Source organism: Colobus angolensis, unplaced genomic scaffold (genome assembly GCF_000951035.1).
Source record: "Colobus angolensis palliatus isolate OR3802 unplaced genomic scaffold, Cang.pa_1.0 Scaffold50, whole genome shotgun sequence".
NCBI lineage: Eukaryota > Metazoa > Chordata > Mammalia > Primates > Cercopithecidae > Colobus > Colobus angolensis.
The window spans coordinates 3,534,527-3,555,299 of NW_012118488.1; the positions used below are offsets into that span (position 1 = coordinate 3,534,527).

Below are 20,773 nucleotides of genomic sequence, written 5' to 3' on the forward strand. Positions count from 1 at the left end.
GCCGCTGGGCACCTAACGAGACGGGAGCGCGCGCGGACGCCTCGGATTCTGCCGCGCGGTGTCTCGAGTCACTGACTCCGCAAAGGTCGGCGGGTTCTCGGGCTGCGCGCCTCCCCCAACCCAGCTGCGCTACCCGAGCGCCGCGCCCACCGCGCTCCGTGGGCTCCCGCTCCTCCAAGGGTCAGGATCCGGTCTGCGCCTCGCCTGGCTCTCAGTGCAAGCCGCTGGGCACCTAACGAGACGGGAGCGCGCGGACGCCTCGGATTCTGCCGCGCGGTGTCTCGAGTCACTGACTCCGCAAAGGTCGGCGGGTCCTCCGGGCGGTCCGACGAGGTTGTCAAATGTGTGGCCATGAACCGAATGCCCTGGAAGGTCTGGCAATGGAGGAGGCGTCTTCACTCTCCCTGCCAGCATCTTTCATCTGAGCACTGCGCACCAAATCCTGGCTTTACAGATACGGAGACTGAGGCTCTGAGAGTTTAAACGACTTGGCCGAGATCTCACAGCAAGTTGGGCCAGAGTCGTGGCTAGACTCCCCCGACCTGAGTCCCAACTCGGTACTCCCCCATCTTTTCAGGTGGTAGCCGCTGTCCCAGATCGGGGTCACAGCTGCGTTTTCCAGCAGGGGCGGGGTTGACACTGTCCGCAGAGTCAGGCGGCAGTAAAGCCTGCGGGTGAGGTGGGCAGAGATCCTGTCCGGGTGCGGGCCCCAGCCCAAAAGCTCAGCCCGGGTTCCCTGGAACTGTCAGGACCTGTGGCTGCGTCCGGGGATTTGGGAGCGACAGCGGGCACGTCTGCTGACTAACGCCGCTGGTTAGAGACGCTGCTCGGACGCGAGTGGACGCAGGAGGGCGGGTAGGAGGGACGGGGTGGTCTCTAGTCCCGATCCCAGAGGGGCGACGACGTGGGATCCGGGTCTGGGCAGGAGCGAGGGTCCAGGCGCGAAGACCCAGAAGGAGGGGAGCTGGGCATGGAGGGCCTGGGCGCTGGGGAAGGTGGACCTGCCGTCTGCAGCCCCTGCGGCTCCCGCCTCCGCCTCCGAGGACGGCTGCTCCGTCTGGGCTGGCTGTGCGCGGTCCGAGTTTCTTCCTGGGACGCGGCGCGAGAGAGAGGGCTGAAACCAGAGCGCGTCCCGGCGGGTCTGCTGGCGGGCCGCGCCGGTAATGGAGGCACTTTGTCATTCAGACGTCTGTAACCAGAGCCGCCGGGCTGGCTAATGCGCCTAATAGGGATGGAGCGAGGGCAGCAAATGGGCGTGCGTGAGCGGCCGGGCTGGGCTGGGGTGGATGGTGGATGGGGAGGCAGCTCCGTGGGGGGACGGGCCCCCACCCCACTGTGCCAGCCCAGTCGGACTCAAGCGCCTCGCTTCTTCCCTGGGGGACCGCGTGGGGAGGCGGGAATAATCGAATGTGCTGAGTTCCTACTACATGCCTTGCCCTGGTACTTTCTCTTGAGTTATTTAATCCTTATAAGGTCCTAGCAAGGTGAATTTCGCTATTCCCACTTCTTAGATGAGGAAACAGAGCCCTCCAGACTTTCAGGCCCGCGACCAGGCTCCCCCAGTGAGTGAGTGGTGGCGCCTTTCTTGGAACCCAGGATGCTTGGCCTGGGATGTTCTCTTTCCTACATATGCCAGGCTCCCTCCCGCCCCCTACCTTCCGGATCGTGGAAGGAGTCCTGGCTCTGAGAGATTAAATCGTGCCCTATGCCTTTGGCCCCACACATTTAGATCTGAGCCCCTTCTCCACACGCAGTGCCCCTGCCCCCTCTCAAGTCTCTATGCTACATTATCTTGGGTAATTAGCTCCTTTCCTCCCAACTCCTCTCCTACCCAAGGGGAGTGAGGGGCATGTGCCAGTGCCTCCCGTGGGTTTGCATCGACGCCTCCCGTGGGTTTGCATCGACCTCAAAAGGCCCTCCAGGTGTTTGAAAACCTCTCCCATCCCATGGCAGTGACCACGGCCCCATCCACTTAAGAGCCCTTTGCTGAAGCTGTTGTGAATGGCCAGGGCTGATTACACTGAAACATTCGGATGGTTTCAAATAATTTCAACTATTTTGCTGTTTCTCTCTTTTCTCTAATTAGAAAAAAAAAAAAGAAAATTCTTAAAAGTAAATTCCTCTAAGGATCCTTCCACCTTAGTTCCTTGTAAGCCTTGAAATGGCCAAAACAGAAAGATTACAAACGTTCTTAAAAATGGGCTGAAATCATTCTGTCAAATGTGAAATGACTAAGTGTAACACATACAAATTTCAGGGAAATGTATCTGTCATTCCTATAAATTAATCCTTTTGGATCTGATTTTGGAGCAATTAACCTGAATGTTTAGTCACCCCTCCCTACTTGGCTAAACTCTCCCCTCCTGCCTGGGGTCTCCCTAAGACGAGATGCTTCTTTGATAACTAACATTTATTCAATTCCTACTAAATTCCTACTATAGACCAGACATATTTGCATAAATTATTTCACTTAATTCTCCCAGCAATCCTGGGCAGTAGACATTATCAACCCAATGTTTTAGGTGAGAAAAACTGAGGTTTAGGGAGATTAAGTAGCTTACCCAAAGCAACATACTATTTTTTTTTTTTTTTTTAGCAACATTCTATTAAGAAGCAGATCTAGGATTTTACAACATAGGGAACATAAAACAAGCACAGGAAACACATGGTTACTAATTATCTGGCCCCTACTCCAAATGCAAGTTTTAAGAGAAGAGAGAGGACCTCAGGCTGCAGCAGGGAGAACAGGCTTCTTGGCAGGGGCATTTGCACAAAGCCTTCACACCACCCAAGACCACTGTAGACAGACTTCCTCAGCTATCCAGAGCCCAACTAACTGGAACACAGCCGATGGCCACAAAGTAGACCCTGGAGGACAGAAAAGAGGGGTCTCAAAGTACATAAACACCTTACTCACTTGTGTAATACTTACAGCAATCCTAAGATGCAGGTACTGTCATCATTACCTAATTATGAAGAAACTGAGGCACAGAGATTCAAAACTTGACCCAGGTCAAGTGAGGAGCCAGGATTTAGAGTGGCGCGAGAGCTCACACATTGTACTCAGAGGCTTGCCTCCTCCTGGTTCAGATCCTATTTCTATACCTTTCTTTTCTTTTTTTTTTTTTTTTTTTTGAGACGGAGTGTCACTCTGTTGCCCAGGCTGGAGTGCAGTGGCACGATCTCAACTCACTGCAACCTCCGCCTCCTGGGTTCAAGCGATTCTCCTGCCTCAGCCTCCCAAGTACCTGGGACTACAGGTGCCTGCCACCACACCTGGCTAATTTTTTGTATTTTTAGTAGAGACGGGTTTTCACCATGTTAGCCAGGATGGTCTCGATCTCCTGACCTCGTGATCTGCCCACCTCAGCCTCCCAAAGTTTTGGGATTACAGGCGTGAGCCACCGCGCCCGGGCAGCACATACCTTTCTACCAAGGCAAGTTCCACAGTTTCTGAATATTCAATTAGACCTTAAATAGATTAGCGTGGTGCAGGAAGGGCTGCTTCAGGTCACACTGGTAGCAGCAAGAAGTGACAACTGATACCTTGACAGGAAGGAAGGAAACAGAAAAACTATATTAAAAAAAAAAAAGGCTGACAGGAGAACTCAAAAAGACAAAAGTGTGGTAATTTGTGAAAAGAACACAAGAGTTTCCCTGCATTGCAGCCCAGAATAATCGCTGGTGTAAATACAGAGTCCCTGAGTCATGGGAAGCCATGAAGATTTGCTCCAGAGACAGGGAAGGGTGCAGCCACCATGGTGAAAAGGAAAAATGATGAGCAGCAAAGCCTGGCAGTCGGGAATCTCAGCTAACCAACAGTCGCTCTCCCAGAGTTCTGGGTAATTGAGGTCATATAGTATTTTCATGTATTTCAACTCCACATGTGTATGCATTGCGTCCCTACTGCATGCCAGATACCCCATCAGGCCCTGGGGCAATCCAGCTCCCTCAGGGAGCTGACAGTCCAGTAAGGGAGTCTATAAAGTTCAGGCCAGGCAAGAGCAGAGAGAACCGGAGAACAGGCTGGATGTGTAACATGGCAGCCCCACCTAATCCGCAAGGAGTGGATGCCACAGGACCACTTCCTCGAGGAAGTGACATTTAAGCAGAGCCCTAAGGGATGAAAAGAAATCAGAACAGGCCCTTCTGGAATCTTGCCTCTTGAGGGAAAGCCTGCATCTGGGACCCCGAGCCTCCTGGTCTGCAGATGTTCCCAGCACTGAGTGTGTTGCTGCCTGGGAGGAGGTGCGGCAACACCAAGGTTTCCCCTCCTCTGCTGCCTGTGCCTGTTCTGCTGGTCTCATGGGGACCACAGGCTCCCTCATGGGTTGATCCAACCTGTCTATTTCCTCCCCCACCCTGAATCCTCTGTTTCCTTCCCCACCAAACCCTGATGAGACTGCAGGATATTTTAAAAGGCTGGAGGGAAAGGAGTGTCTTGGCCATGATCTGGCCAATGTGAAAGAAGCAGAATGCCCAAAACAAGCTTGTAAAGCTTCCTTCTAGTCCCACGACCCCAGAGCCCATACTTCTCAGCATCAAATGAGGGCTGCATGGTCTGGAGCCAGCAAAGCAGGCTTTGGAGTTTTATTAGACATTAAGTATTTTTAAGGAACAGAAATATAAAGCAAGCCTCCAGCAGCCCCTCCCCCTGGGGAATCTGGTGTTAAATTGTTCCATCCATGAGCAAAGATGCTTCAGTGGCAGGAACCTGACTCCCCTTTCCCTTGGTTCCAGCGCTGTTCCCAGTGACCACGTGGGGGAGGGGGAGGACTGGTGGCTGAAAATCAAACCCTGGCAGGGCAGGGATGCTGGCTGGTGAGAGCAGCCACTGTCCCATCACTGATAACAGTCTCCCTTCCCTCCATCTCAGTGCCAGGCTTTTGCCAAACAGTTGGTCTTTTGCCCTGGTACCAGGCTGTTGCCATCTCTGTAAAGAGATGAAGACTCAGAGGGAAGTTGGGCAGGCAAGACCCCCAGTGCAGAGTCAGGATTCAAACCCAAGACCCTAGCCCTCTGCTTTCTGCTCTTGGGCATGGATATCTCCCATTTATTATTTAATATGTGGAATTAAGAACCTGGAGTAGGGCCCTACTGGCATTTGTTAGAAAAAGGCCCTCCTCTGGGTAGATGCAGCCCTGCAGGTGCAAAGCTTAGTGAATGGAGTTTGGGCTAGGTTTCAGCTCTACTTGCCCCGTTGGCTGGGAGCCCTGTACAAGCTACAACCTGTCCAACCACTGATGACATCCCTGTTGGTAGGCCCTCCGCTGGGCCTCAGGCCACCTTCCCCATGTGGTGTATCCTTGGGATTCCAGGAGTTGCTGTAACCCCAAGATGAACTTTGCAGAAGGTCAGCAGCTGAAGCTCTGACCTCACACCCCCAGCAGCCTGCACAGGCATACTGTCCCTCAATTGCCTTTCCCCTGTCAGCTTTGATGTGCCTAATGCCTCCCTGGTGAGCTCATCCCAGCCCAGGTGGTTCTAATAGAAGGCAGTGGGAGGGGGGTGTTTGATTCCCCGGAAGAACCCCCCGCCTTTCTCCTGCCAGTCTGACCCTCTGATCTGCCTCCATCCAGGTGTCCCTTGGAGGTGCCAAGGAGGCATGCCCCACAGGCCTGTACACACACAGCGGCGAGTGCTGCAAAGCCTGCAACCTGGGCGAAGGTGTGGCCCAGCCTTGTGGAGCCAACCAGACCGTGTGTGAGCCCTGCCTGGACAGTGAGTAGAGGGTGGCGGGCAGCAGGAGGGGAGAAGAATGGGGGTGGGGAGGAGAGGGGTGAAAGGGAGGGGTGCTGGGAGGAGCATGCCCAGTAGAGGCCTTCTAAGTGGGAAGGGTCCCCTGCCCACCACTGTAAGGTCACCAGAAGTGGGTCTGACCCAGTGTAGGAGGCGTTTCTCCCAGATGGGAGAAGCTGAGAATGGAGAAGGGAAGTGTGCAGAGGGAGGAGGGGAACCCCATAGGGGATCTCCAAGGGGTGCCCATTCCCAGCTCCTGAGAAGGCAGAGGCCTGGTAGAAGAGTGTGGCCAAGCAGGGAGGAATAGCTGATGCTAAGACCAGCTAAAAATATCATCTGCACTGCAAAATCAATGGCTGCCACTTATCCCTGGTGTGTTTGGGGGAAGGGAGAGGAGGATCAAATCCTGGCTGCCCTGGAGGCTGACCTTGGGGGATCCTGGGGGTGTGGCTGCTCTCCCCCACAGACCAACTCTTCTCCAGCTTTGACCAGGAAGCAGAGTTTTCCCGAGGCAGCAGGGATAGGGGTCCTGAAGACATCCTTATTGTTGGGTGACAGAGGGGAGGGGAGGGGAGGGGAGATGGGGAGCTGTGACCATTCCTGCCTGGGATTCTTTCTTCCTTCCTTCCTTTCTTTCCTTCCTTCCTTCCTTCCTTCTTTCTTTCTTTCCTTTCTTTTTCTTTCTTTCTCTCTTTCCTTCCTTCCTCCCTCCCTCCTTCCTTCCTTTCTTTCTTTCTCTTTCTTTCTCTCTCTCTTTCTTTTCCTTCCTTCCTTCCTTCCTTCCCTCCCTCCCTGCCTCCATCTCTCTCTCTCACTTTCTCTCTTTCTTTCCTTCCTTCCTTCCTTTCTTTTCTTTTCTTTTATTTTCTTTCTTTCTTTCTTTCTGGCAGAGTCTTGCTCTGTTGCCCAGGTTGGGAGTGCAATGGCATGATCTCGACTCACTGCAACCTCCACCTTCTGGTTCAAGTGATTCTCATGCCTCAGCCTCCTGAGTAGCTGGGACTACAGGTGCATGCCACCATGCCTGGTTAATTCTTGTATTTTTAGTAGAGATGGGGTTTTACCATGTGGACCAGACTGGTCTCAAACTTCTGGCCTCAAGTGATCCACCTGCCTCAGTCTCCCAAAGTGTTGGGATTAGAGGCGTGAACCACCAAGCTCAACCCTGCCTGGGATTTCTTTCAGGAGGGGAGCGAATCTCATCTTCCAGGGCTGGTGGGTCTGGGCCTCTTAGCCCCAGTCTTGTCCAGGGTCTGAATCCCCTCGTGTTTTGAGTCAGGAGTCTTGGTTCCTGATGGGTGCCCTCAGTCCTCAGTTGCTGCCTTTGGACCATGGGCTCCCTGCCCTTTTCCTGATGACTGCCACTCAGAACCTGCCTTCTACCTGGCACTTGATGCCCACCTGGAGGGCTCAAGGGAACCATACTCAGATTATTCTTTAATCCGGCTGGGAATCAGGGGATAGAGCTGGGGCCTCTGAATCCACCTGTGGACCTAGTATTACCTCTCTGGATGTCCCCCCTGAGTCTATCTGTCCTTAAGGCAACCCCAACTCTTGGTGTTCCCCAGACACACTGTTTCCCTTCTCTGTGCTTGTGGATCCTGCTCTGCATTCCACAGCCAAGAGATGCCTGGGCGTACGTGTGGAGGTGGGACATCCTCCAATGCCTTTGCCATCTTGCTGTCTGGCCTAACAGGGTTTCCATCCCAGGGCGGGGGTGGCCAACCATCAGCTATCCCAGAACCTCCAAATCTGCCTCTCTCGCTTCCTAGTCTCCAGCCCAGGGCTCTCCTCCCAGGACCTAAATGATGGGAACCCTTTCCCTTCAGTCAAAGGATCTTCAGCGGGAGGTGGGGTGGAGGACACCAGGAGAGGGAAGTTCCAGAATCTCTGGAAGGGAAGGGAGGCAGGCAGGGAGATGGCTTTGAGAATCCTCCCTTCCACTTCCTCCCTCCCCTCCCTTTTCCCCTCCTTCCCTGTCTCCTCCTCCTCCACCTCCAGCTGTGTTAACAGGCTGCCTTTACAAGCCCGCTTTATGGGATGGAGACCCCAGTGGACTTTCCCTCTATCCTTAAAACATTTCCACAAGGAAACCTATTAAGCCCCTGCCTTCATTCTCTGCCAAAAAAGACCACATTTTTCACACCACCTAAAACCCTCTCCCAGGAGTTTTCTGCTAATTTTCTGTGTTTTGCCATGAACAGGGTTCTCCTTTTCCCCTCCTGTGTGACTAGACTTACCCTCTGTCACATGCCAGCCAGCCAGGACCCTCTTGTTTGTATAGATCAGACATCTTGCCTTGGCTGTTTGTGTTTGGACGTTCTTTCTGCTGTCTGACCATATTCCTACCACCAAAGTTCACTGTTCTTATCGCTCCCAACCCGCATGGGGCCCAGTCTTTATAGGATCCCAACTACATGCCAAGACTTTACGGCTGAATTTCATTTATTCCTCACCACAACCCTGTGACTGCAGATATTGCTCCTTATTTTTACAGAGAAAGAAAAAGCTCAGAGAGGTTAAGTAAAACACCTGAAGTCACACAGCTAATAAGCGATGGAAGTAGATTTTGAATCCAGATCTGTCTGCTCCTAGGAAAAGGGATACAGGGTTCCTCTGTCAGAACTGACTTGAAACTGAAGTCTCCCTCCAGGCCCTTCTTCCTGGGTCTTTCCTTCTCTCCTCTACCCTTTTCTCTTTTCTTCTTCTTCTTTTTTCTTTCTTTTTTTAGACAGTGCCTCACTCTGTCACCCAGGCTGGAGTGCACTGGTGCAATCTTGGCTCACTGTAACCTCTGCCTCGAAGCTCAAGCAATCCTCCCACCTCAGCTTTCCGAGTAGCTGGGATTACAGGTGCACACCACCACACCCAGCTAATTTTTGTAGTTTTTGTAGAGATGGGGTTGTGCCATGTTGGCCAGGCTGGTCTTGAACTCCTGGCCTCAGGTGATCTGCCTGCCTTGGTCTCCCAAAGTACTGGGATTACAGGAGTAAGCCACCACGCCCAACCTCTGTCCCCAATTCTGCCCCTTTCACTTCTCTCTGGCTTTTCCTTCTTTGCCTCCCTATCCCCCCACCACACCCCCCAAGCCAGTGACCCCTTGCTCCATCTTGTCTCTGACACCTTTGAATAATGTTAAGACCCCACCCCCCCAACAGGCCTCAGTTTCCCCCAGTGGTGCTTTAGCCTTTCTGCTTCTGCTTCCACATTCTGAACAATCTGTCCTTCCCTAGTTCTCAGGTTCCTAAATCTATGTTCTTTCTGTCCTTGGAGCAAGGATAGGTCCTGCCAGATCCAGGTTGGCACAGAGTTCTCCACCCAAGGCTGGAAGGGGTGAAGAAGATCTGGCCCTGCTCCTTCCCCTCCCTGTACAAGGAGGCAAGGACCCTGGCATGCCTGGCCTCCTCCTTATTCTGGAGTGCACATCCGCTAATTAAGAAAACATGAGTGAAGAATGAGCTTGGACATCTCCCTTGCATGCTGGCTGAAAGGGCAGAGGACGTATGTGCAGATCTCAAAAGGGTGATCATACACAGTTGTGCAGCTTGTGTACTGCTCAACAATATCCATCTGAGAGACTGAGTGTGGGCTAAGAGCCAGCTCTCTAGCTTCAGTGGCTCCTGCCTTACCTGAACCCTCTTGCCTGCTGGTCCATCCCACCCTCAGGAGCCAAGCCCTTCAGCAGCGTGGGGGTAGCGCCAGGGTGGGAAATTCTGCTGTCTAACCCAGGTCACTCCCATTCAGGGTGCATCTGAGCCCACACCTGTGTGAAGAGGAACTGAAGGCAGATGAGGCAGGAGGCCCCCTAGGGGAAGGCCTACCTTGCCTGGACTGGGTTAGCAGCCCAGTTTTGGCCCGCGGGGAGGGCTGGGTGGGAACTACGTTCAGATTATTCGTTAATCATGCTGGGAACACCCTACAGGCCTGGGAAGTCTCAAAGAGAATTTGCCAAGAAACTTACCGGCACCAGCTGGGTTATCCGGGAAAGCCTCCTGGCCGGCCAGTGCTTCTGGAGGCTGAAGGAAGCGGCTCCGGGCCTCCTTTCCCCTTACCCAGTTGGCTGCCACCAACTTTCACCAGCCTAGGGGTCAAAGTCCCTTGGAAGAGGGTGGGAGTCGATGGGAAGGCGAGGCTGAAGGAGGAAGTCAGCGTCCTGGCAGGCAATGGGGGAGGGAGAGACTCCAGGCTCCTGCGTCCCGGGTGCCCAAAGAGCAGACGACTAAATCTGGTGTCCGCTGCGCTCAGGTGTGACGTTCTCCGACGTGGTGAGCGCGACCGAGCCGTGCAAGCCGTGCACCGAGTGCGTGGGGCTTCAGAGCATGTCGGCGCCGTGCGTGGAGGCCGACGACGCCGTGTGCCGCTGTGCCTACGGCTACTACCAGGACGAGACGACCGGGCGCTGCGAGGCGTGCCGCGTGTGCGAGGCGGGCTCGGGCCTCGTATTCTCGTGCCAGGACAAGCAGAACACCGTGTGCGAGGAGTGCCCCGACGGCACGTATTCAGATGAGGCCAACCACGTGGACCCGTGCCTGCCCTGCACCGTGTGCGAGGACACTGAGCGCCAGCTGCGCGAGTGCACACGCTGGGCCGACGCCGAGTGCGAGGGTGAGCGCTGTTCGGGAGCCGGCAGTAGGGGGTGCGGGGGTGGGTTGGGGCCATAAGGAAGGGCTCCCTCTGGAGGTCGACAAAGACCCCGCCTGGCCTGCTGGGGCAGCTTTGTGACCTTAAGGCAGCGTGCACGTTCCCTGAGCTTCAGTCCCTTCCTGGTAACCTGAGGGAGGAGGTCGTTGCCGATCCTGTCTCACCAAAGAACCCCTCTCACTGTTTCCTTCTTTTGGCTAAGTGTTTGGAAACTGGGGGGTTCTCATTGTCCCAGGCCGCGGGTACTACATTGTAACTCATCCTCGGGGACTCATTTCTCTGTGACTGCCCGCTAGTGATTAGATGGACAGCAAGCAGCTCGAAGGTGGCCACCACCCCCAGGGCACAGCACAGAACAGGAGGGGTCTGATCCATGAGGCAGGCTTTCTGAACTGAAAGAACAGCTTGAGGACCCTCAGGAGCTGGGACCCTTTGACTCTGAGCCCTGGTCTAGGTCCATGGTGGGTTTTGGCTCTGGGACCTGAGATGGAACCCACCCTGTCCATTCCTGTCTCTGGGCCACAGTTTCCTCACTGGTCATATGGTTGCCAGGGTTGTTGCAGGTTAGGGAGCACAGTGGGGCTGGCCCACTTCAGCTTGCCCTGTCTAGGGGAGGGGTCAACCGTGTTTTGCAGTTTAGTGAAGGATGAGGGGCGTGCAGGGAACACCAAGGAGGGGCTCTGTGGAGGAAGGAGGGGAGGGGCAGACCTGGGGCTCAAAAGCCCGGGGACAAGGGAGTGCATGCTCGTGGCTGTTAGTTCCAGGGGTGAAGGGGAGCTGAGTGTGCCCTTAGCCAGGCACAGGCCCGAAGGAGATGGGGTGATTCCAGGGATGGGAGGAGGAAGCCCCACGGGAGCCAGGGCAGAGCTGTTTTGGTCTCTGGTTGGTGACATCCGTCTCAGGGGAGACGGGTGGGCTTTTCCACTTCAGGGAGAGGCTGGCAGTGCCTTTACATCCTGCTTATCATCCTGTGGCCATGCACACATCGAGCTATTTCCCTTTGAGACCTAACCTTCATCCTCAGGTTGCTTTTACCCTGAGCAGGCAATACAGCACCTCCTTCAGTGAGTCCCCAGTTTGATGGGAGAGAGAGCCTTCGCCCAGTCTAATGAGAGAGACATGGTCCCAGCACTTAGTCCCCAGCTGAAGGAGAGACAGCCCTCACTTTAGAAATCCCCCATTCTGATGGAGGCAGTAGAGCTTCTGCCTCAGTCAGCACCCAGATCTCCTGCCCCTGGGGACCCTCCAGTCTGATAGGGGCTCCCACATCCCACACCTGCCTTCCAAGTCCTGTGATCTTTGGCTCTAGGAGCTCAGGATGGGAAGGGCTGTTGGGCTAAGGCCAGGTTGAACTCAAAGCTGCCTGCCTTGGAGAAGGAATGAGGAGTGGGAGTAGGATGTGGTGGTTCTGGTGGCAATTGCCCTGGGCCAGGAGACAGGCAAGTGGCATCAGGCACCAGGCAGAGCGCAGGGAGGGTTTCAGCAGCCAGGCATCGGGGAAGCGGGCAGCACATTTCTGCGGACAAGTCCAGACCAGCCAGCTGGGGGCGGGGTTGGGGAGACTTAGGGGCGCTGCTAGAGCAAAGAAAGGTGGTGGCTGCGGGAAGAGCAGGCTTTGTGTTTTGGGGCATTCACAGATTCCTCTCAGATCCCAGCCCACTTTCCCAGCCACCCCGAAGGAGGAGGGTGCTCCTGAGGGAATGTGTTCATCCTGGACCTTGTTCCCCTTTCAGCTTCAGGCTCTGAAGCATTAAATGTCAGCTCTGGAACGAGGGACCATTTCAGGAAATGGAATTTGATTCTTGGTTTGGGTGCCCCCTCCCCTCCAGCTTACCATACTTTCCCCCGCATATAAGTTTCAGGTGTCAACATGGTGACTCACCCACCCTTAGGGCAGAAGGGCTCCCCACTGCCCCAGTGAAACTCGTTTTGAGTAGGGGTAACCTTGTCCCTCCATCCAGCCCGGAAATGGCTGTCAGGACCTGCCAAGGGCTTAGTACGGGGGAATGCTAGTGGACATGGCCACATCTGGATCTCATCCTCCTGCCCTCATCAGAGGGGTTTGGAGAGATGGGGGCAGCTCCCCGAGAGTCAGCGCCGCCTCTAGTCTGGCCATGCCTTGCTACCCTCCCAGCCCTCCCCTACCGTGCTCTGATCTCGGTCCCAGCCCTCCCCTACCGTGCTCTCATCTCAGTGATGCTCTCATTCACGGGCACTCAGACATGCACACTCTTTCAGCCTCTGGCTTGGGGTCAGTCTGAGCTGAGCTGTGTCTCCAGCCTCTGGACTTGGGCTGCCCCCCAGCTTGCCCAGTCCCCTGGTAGAGCAAGAGAAGACTCTCCCCAGTCCAACGCTCCACCTGGGGCTGCCAGAAGACAGGGCTCCGTCTCCTTCACTCCCTCTGGCCCCTCCCAGGACTGAGACGGGAAAGGGTGGGATGGGTGACAGATGGCAGCCCCTCACCGCTGGCAGCCAGATAGATTCTAGATTCACATCTGGGGGCTTTGCCCCTCAGAAAGTGCTGAAAACGGGCCTTTGAAGCATTTTCATCTTGAGTATAAGAGGCCAGAAGATGGGTGGCAGCTTCCACTCGTGCTTGGGAGTCCAGACCCCAAAACCACAGCCCTGTCGGTGCAACCCGTGTGGCCGCTTCACTTCTGACCACATTCCCTGTCCAGAGAGAGAAGTGCCCCTGCTACCTCCCTGCCCCTGCCCCTGCCCTGTCACCATCTCAGGCCGCCTGCCCCCTTCTCCCACACTGCTAGGTGGGCCAGCCCCTCCCACCACAGCGGATGTCATATCTGGGGGTCTGACACCAGGGATGGTACTAGGGGGAAGTGACAAGGTCCCAGAGACTCAGAAGGAGGAATCGAGGAACCAGAGTGGGCAGAGCTGGGAGCAAGGTACCCTCCCCTTCACCCCATTGGCATGTCCTGTCTGCTTTCCCTCCCTGCCCCAGGTGTGGGAAGCGAGGAGGGATGGGGTAGGCAACTTTGCCCAGACAAGTATCCCCAGGCCGTCCAGATCCCACAACCGCTAGCACTGCCCCTAGCTGTGTGGCAGAATGGAAAATCCCACCCACTGGTGCCAGGAAGGGCTGGGTCCCCTGCCAGGGAGGCTGGCAATGTCCAGCTAGCATGAGAGGGTCTCAGTGGGTGGCAAGTCACAGTCTGCCTCGGGGCTGAGGCATTGAGCTCTCATGGGCCCCCTCTCCACTGGCTCTCTGCTTCCTGACCAAGGAGGGCTGGGGCTACCTGACGCTGTCGTCTCTGGGTGGCAAGATCAGGCTAGGTGGGAGCCAGACAAGGCAGGAAGCAGAGGCTGGCCACTGTCCAAGGGCTGGCTGGAGGGAGGCAATCCAGCTGCCCCCGCATCCCTCCTCTCCACCCAAGCCTAGAGCCTAGGACATGAGGTCAAAAAGTCAGGGAATGCTCTTAAGGAGGTGGTGTGGGGAAAGCACCTCTCTGACCAGACCTGTGTACACTCTTCTTTCCTTAGGACGGGGGTGACTGGGGTCATCTAGGACAAGCTGGGGCCAGAGAGACATTTCCCAGAGTGATTCCAGCTCAAGGCCTACCTGTGGCCAGGCTTTGTGTGTTTGCTCCCAGACAGCCCTCTCTAGGTACCCAGGGAGGTGGAATAGAATTCCAGGACCATAGCCCCAGATGGAAGGGAGCTTAGAGACCATCTCTCTTAATAGCCCCATTAGATAGATAAGAAAATCGAGGTTCTGAGAGAAAAAGGGGCTGGGCCAGAGTCACCCAGCAAGTCAGTGGCAAAGCTGAAGCAGATGCAGCTCTGTGGGCCCATAGGCCTTGCTCTTTAGCGTCATGACATCAGGCACACAATCCCAGCCCCCACGCTGTGCATAACAGCTGGGCACAAGAGCACCCGGAGCCAGGGTGGGGACACAGGAAGAACACTGCAGTGGGTTACAGCTAAAAGGGAGGGGCGGGGGAAGTGGGTCCTCACTCCTGTGACCTTTTCTCCCAGAGATCCCTGGCCGTTGGATTACAAGGTCCACACCCCCCGAGGGCTCTGACAGCACAGCCCCCAGCACCCAGGAGCCTGAGGCACCTCCAGAACAAGACCTCATAGCCAGCACGGTGGCAGATGTGGTGACCACAGTGATGGGCAGCTCCCAGCCCGTGGTAACCCGAGGCACCACCGACAACCTCATCCCCGTCTATTGCTCCATCCTGGCTGCTGTGGTTGTGGGCCTTGTGGCCTACATAGCCTTCAAGAGGTAAGAGAGGGCACAGTGGCAACAGAGAGGGGAGATGTTTGCCCTCAAGGAAGACTTTACTGTGACCTTGACCTGAAAACACACACACCCTTTTAACTCAACCCCAAACCAAGCTCATCCTCACTCATCATCTGCTGCCCTACTCCAGGGTGCAGCAGGTCAGCAGGAGGTGAGGGGAGAGGATCCACCCTGTCCTGTCCTGTCCTCTCCTGCCCTATCCTGGCTCCAGCCCCTCCCACTCCCTTGCCGTACCACTCCCTGATTCCCCAGCCCCCAACTGCCTGTGTCTTCATCCCCCAACCTCCTTTACCTCACAGTCACCTGCGTGTGCATACGTCTCTTCCCCTTCCCTTGTCACACTGGGAATGCTGTGGCACCCACATCCAGGAATCCAGGAATGCACAAACTCCCAGAAGGCGTTTTAAAGCTTTAAATGCATTTTCCATTCTTTCTAAAAAAAAAAAAAAAATCATCAAAGTAACACGTGCATGTTTAGGAAAATGCAAACAAGGCCAATATCTTTCAAAGCAAAAGTAAAAGCCCCCTTTTATCTCCCCAAATCCTACTCCTCTCCTCCTTATTGGAATCTGTTTGAAATGGATCCTTCCCAACTATTTTCTGTGTGTGTTTTTTATAAACATGTATATAAACCTTTTATAATTACATGTAAACATGGAGGGCTTTTTAGGCATCAGTGAGATCACATTGTACATATTCTGTAGCTTACTTTTTTCACTCAATCTCCCTCAGGAGACCTTTCCTCAGGAATGTAGATTAGCTGATCATTTGTAACCACTCATTCAATAGTATGGATGGATGGTAATTTATTTAGCCAGTCCCCTATTGATGGACATTTGTTTTTTTTTCCAGGTTTTTGTTATTGCTTATAATTGCAGAGGAAATCCTTGTATGTATCACTGCCCACATGTGGGAGTATTTTAGAAGGGTAGATTGGGAGAAGAGGAGTTCCTGAGCAGTCACTTATTGCTGCACTGCTCATTCCAGGAACATTTACTGAACACTTACAGAGGGCCCCTCATGGAGCTTTCAGGGTAGGTGGGGGGCAGATGTGCAAAGAGGAGCCTTAGATGCTGGGGTGGCGGTTACAGTTGGGCACTCGCCATGCCCCTGGCCCTCGCACAGCAGAGCACAGATACCTCAGCTGCATCCGCCGCTACGGCCCCCCGCCCCCTGAGACCTGGCCTGTCCTCTGGCTCCAGGTGGAACAGCTGCAAGCAGAACAAGCAAGGAGCCAACAGCCGGCCAGTGAACCAGACGCCCCCACCAGAGGGAGAAAAACTCCATAGCGACAGTGGCATCTCCGTGGACAGCCAGAGCCTGCATGACCAGCAGCCCCACACGCAGACGGCCTCGGGCCAGGGTGAGCAGGGGCCCTGCTGAGGAGCTGAGTCTGAGGAGCTGAGTTGGAGCTGAGGCTGAGGAAACAGAAGCAATTAAGATTAGACTCCAGGAAGGACTGTGAGAGGAGGGGGAGGCAGGGCTGGCTCAGCAGTGCCCCTGTAGATGGATGGAGAGGCTGGCTGAGGGGAATGGGAGGGAGAGGTCCTCTCCAGGGAAGGACTTGGGAAATGGAGGCTTTTACAAGTTGGAGCATCCAGACTCATCAAGCTAATTGTCCCCCCTGGGGGCTAATTACTGCCCAAAGTAGCTGCAATTAGCCTCCTGCCCTGGACTTCTGGGGAACAAGTAGTTAAGTGTGTACCCTAATTAGTGGCCCATAGCCCAGCTCCAGGACACTTGCTGTAGATGTCTGGCACTGAGAAGCCCTGTCTCCTCCTTTGCTATGATTAATTGCTGGGGGGGAAGAGAGGAGAGATGGGGGTAGGGATTGGGCTGGAGTGACAGGAGGAAGGGACAACGAGTCCCCCCAGGTGCCTTCACTTCCTGGTGTCCCACCCAGGACCTCGGCTTGGCCCTAGGCCTCTGGATGGGGAGGAGCACTGCCACCGCCCTCCTTGGGCCTTACCCCAGCGCCCACTGTTGGGGAAAGGAGTGCAGGGGTAGGACCTGACTCTCCTCTGGGTTCTCTGCAGCCCTCAAGGGTGATGGAGGCCTCTATAGCAGCCTGCCCCCAGCCAAGCGGGAGGAGGTGGAGAAGCTTCTCAACGGGTCTGCGGGGGACACCTGGCGGCACCTGGCGGGCGAGCTGGGCTACCAGCCCGAGCACATAGACTCCTTTACCCACGAGGCCTGCCCCGTTCGCGCCCTGCTTGCAAGCTGGGCCACCCAGGACAGCGCCACACTGGACGCCCTCCTGGCCGCCCTGCGCCGCATCCAGCGAGCTGACCTCGTGGAGAGTCTGTGCAGTGAGTCCACTGCCACGTCCCCGGTGTGAGCCCAACCAGGGAGCCCCCGCCCCGCCCCACATTCCGACGACCGATGCTCCAGCCAACCCCTGTGGAGCCCGCACCCCCACCCTTTGTGGGGGGCCCGCCTGGCAGAACTGAGCTCCTCTGGGCAGGACCTCGGAGTCCAGGCCCCAAAACCACAGCCCTGTCGGTGCAGCCCGTGTGGCCCCTTCACTTCCGACCACACTCCCTGTCCAGAGAGAGAAGTGCCCCTGCTGCCTCCCCCACCCTGCCCCTGCCCTGTCACCATCTCAGGCCACCTGCCCCCTTCTCCCACACTGCTAGGTGGGCCAGCCCCTCCCACCACAGCAGGTGTCCTATCTGGGGGGCCGTCACCAGGGATGGTACTAGGGGGAAGTGACAAGGCCCCAGAGACTCAGAGGGAGGAATTGAGGAACCAGAGCCATGGACTCTACACTGTGAACTTGGGGAACAAGGGTAGCATCCCAGTGGCCTCAACCCTCCCTCAGCCCCTCTCGCCCCCCACCCGAACCTAAGATGAAGAGGATCAGAGGCCTGTCAGAGCTGGGAGGGGGTTTTGAAGCTCAGCCCACTCCCCTCATTTTGCATATATGTCAGTGAGGCCCAGAGAGAGGCCGTGACTCGCCCAAAGCCGCACAGCAATGGGGAGGCCAAGTGCAGGCCAGCACCGTCTTCTCTAAATGAGGGGCCTCAGGTTTGCCTGAGGGCGAGGGGAGGGTGGCAGGTGACCTTCTGAGAAATGGCTTGAAGCCAAGTCAGCTTTGCCTTCCACTGTCTCCAGACCCCCACCCCTTCCCCACTGCCCGCCCACCCATGGAGATGGGATGCTTGCCCAGGGCCTGGTCCATGATGGAGTCAGGTTTGGGGTTTGTGGAAAGGGTGCTGCTTCCCTCTGCCTGTCCCTGTCAAGCATGCCCGTGTGACAACTGTGGCGTGGCTCCAGTCTGCTGCCCTCCGTCCCGGCAGGCACAGACCCGGAGCTAACACTGGCCCCTAGAATCAGCCTAGGGGTCAGGGACCAAGAACCCCTCACCTTGCAACACACGGACGCATGCACATACGCACGCGCACACACACACACACAGGAGGAGAAATCTCACTTTTCTCCGTGAGTTCTTTCTCCTGGACTGAGACCGGATCCTGCCCGGGGCCGCTGCCAGAGAAGCATCGGAGGGAATTGAGGTCTGCTCGGCCGTCTTCACTCGCCCCCGGGTTTGGCGGGCCAAGGACTGCCGAGGCTGGAGCTGGCGTCTGTCTTCAAGGGCTTACACGTGGAGGAATGCTCCCCCATCCTACCCTTCCCTGCAAGTACGGGGTTGGCTGGGCCCACAAGGTTGTGATAAAGAAAAGCGGGCCAGTGTGGGAATGCGGCAAGAAGGAACGACTGTGACCCGTGGGGATTTCTCCCAGCCCTAGACAACCCTGCAAAGGACTGTTTTTTCCTGAGCTTGGCCAGAAGGGGGCCATGAGGCCTCAGTGGACTTTCAACCCCCTCCCTGGCCTGTTCTGTTTTGCCTGATGTTGGAATGAGTGTGGCTCTCCTCTATTTAGCATGACAAGCCCCAGGCAGGCTGTGCGCTGACAGCCACCCCTCCCCAGCCCAGGGTTCCCCCAGCCCTGTGGAAGGGACGAGGAGCATTGTAGTAAATGGCAATTCTTTGACCTCAATCTGTGATGAGGGGAGGAAACTCACCTGCTGGCCCCTCACCTGGGCACCTGGGGAGTGGGACAGAGTCTGAGTGTATTTATTTTCCTCCCCAGCAGATGGGGAGGGGCTTTGGGGGCTTGCAAGTATGTTTTAGCATGTGTTTGGTTCTGGGGCCCCTTTTTTCTCCCCTTGGGCTGCGATGGAACCCTTTTGGCCCCCCAACTGGGGGCCACGAGCTCCAGACCCCCAGCATCCCTCCTGTCACCTCCCCTCCTTGCCTCCTGTGTAATCATTTCTTGGGTCCTCCTGAAACTTACACATAAAACATAAGTGATGAACATTAAATAGCAAAGAAAGAAAAATAGTACAAAGACATTTTCTGGAAATACACATGGTTTGAATTGTTTGGGATTGGGTGTGTGGCAGGGACCCAGGTATAATTTCCAATTCGGTCAGTTCCTGCCCTCTTTTACCCCACACCAAAAGGGGAAGTTTTAACAGAAATCCAGTAAGTTCCCATGTGTCACTATGGGGTGGGGTGGGTTGGGGAAGGAGAAGGGGCTCTTTGCTCCCAGATCTTGGAGAGGGAAAGTGAAAATGGCCATGCAGGAAGCTGGCCAGCTGTGAACTTGACCAGATGTCAGAAGTGAAACTGACCACGGGTGAGTCAGAGGCTTGCCAGGAGGGCCAGGTCACAACCCCACAGCTCCCAGCCACCCACATGGCTTGGGAGACACACACACACATACACACCACAGAGAGAGAGAGAGAGAGAGATCTGGCTCCAGATGGCCTGGCAGGAGGCATTAGGCAGGCCTGGCCTGGAGTTAGGCAGGCAGGCCCCTCCCTTGTAGCTCTCATGGGCAGGTCCTAACCCAGGCTCCTGACAGCCTGGCTTCGAGCCCTGCCTGGCCCAGGCCTGGGAGCTCCCAGGGCTGCAGGGCTCCTGGCCCCAGGCCTGTGCCTGCCTCTGAGGCTCAGCCTCAGCCCCTGCTGGTTGTTTGGCCAAGTCCAAGACTGGCTTGTGGTCACTGAGGAAGACAAAGGGAGGCTTGCTCTTCCAGTAAAAACAGCAAGCAAGTCTGCCTGACCTCCAGATCCAGGGAGAAGGGCCAGCCAGGCCCAGTCAGAGTCAGACAAGGTTGGACGGGAGGTTCTCTGTCTTCCATTCCCCTCCTGCGCCACCAGACTGTGAGGGGTGTAAGGAAGATGGAAGGTGTTGCGGGAGGGATTCAGAGTAGGTAAGAGAAATAATCCTGGTACTTGGAAAATCAGTGTGATGGGAAAGACAATCTCTGTCTTGAGCGAGGCTCCCATCTGATGAAGGGGACAGTCCCAGAATTTAGGATATTCTAACCTGATGAAGGAGGCACACCTCCTGTCCTAAGGGTGCCCCCATGCTGATGGGGAAATATACTCTTTGACCTAAGAGTGGCTTTCCACTCTGCCCAGTCTCTTGTCTGGTGGGGGAAAACCAGATGCTGTCCTGTGAAATAAGGAGAACTCAAATCCCTGCCTTCACCAGCCTTACATTCTTGAGCGAGCTAGAGCAGACAGGCCCTATAAGATGTGTACTGCTATAACAGTGAGGGGATCCTAAGCAAGACCCACCCATACCAGGGGTCAGGGAAGGTTTGCCAGATAAGGTATATGGAAGCTGAGTCTTTAAGGATGAGTGGAGTTGGCCGGGGGCAGTGGCTCATGCCTGTAATCCCAGCACTTTGGGAGGCCGAGGAGGGCGGATCACAAGGTCAGGAGATCGAGACCATCCTGGCTAACATGGTGAAACCCTGTCTCTACTAAAAATACAAAAAATTAGCCAGGCATGGTGGCGGGCGCCTGTAGTCCCAGCTACTCGGGAGGCTGAGGCAGGAGAATGACGTGAACCTGGGAGGCAGAGCTTGCAGTGAGCCGAGATTGCGCCACTGCACTCCAGCCTGGGAGACAGAGCCAGTCTCTGTCTTAAAAAAAAAAAAAAAAAAAAAGATGAGTGGAGTTAGCAGAACGGGTCAGGGGGAGAGTGCTTCTGGCAGAAGAACCGGCTCAGCAAAGGCCCTGGCGGGCACCAGCACAAACACACAGGGCCTGGGGAGGCTCTGGGGCCTGGAGCCCAGAGAGTGAGTAGGAAGGTGATCAGTGGGTCCCCAT

At 55.6% G+C, this 20,773-nt stretch overlaps 1 protein-coding gene across 2 annotated transcripts in view; it reads left to right on the top strand.

The window, feature by feature from the left end:
• NGFR (nerve growth factor receptor) overlaps positions 1-18,989 on the top strand; it is a 20,170-nt gene extending 1,181 nt beyond the window's left edge. The window contains exons 1-6 of one of the 2 annotated variants that reach the window (XM_011959916.1): positions 838-1,099; positions 5,580-5,721; positions 9,985-10,344; positions 14,374-14,626; positions 15,847-16,007; positions 16,681-18,989. In XM_011959916.1, coding sequence (XP_011815306.1) covers positions 971-1,099; positions 5,580-5,721; positions 9,985-10,344; positions 14,374-14,626; positions 15,847-16,007; positions 16,681-16,982 — 1,347 coding nt within the window. In that variant the 5' untranslated portion in view covers positions 838-970 and the 3' untranslated portion in view covers positions 16,983-18,989. Of the gene's footprint in view, positions 1-837; positions 1,100-5,579; positions 5,722-9,984; positions 10,345-14,373; positions 14,627-15,846; positions 16,008-16,680 lie in introns of those variants that run through there. The other variant, XM_011959917.1, reaches the window with a different exon arrangement.
• Positions 18,990-20,773: the final 1,784 nt, after the last annotated feature.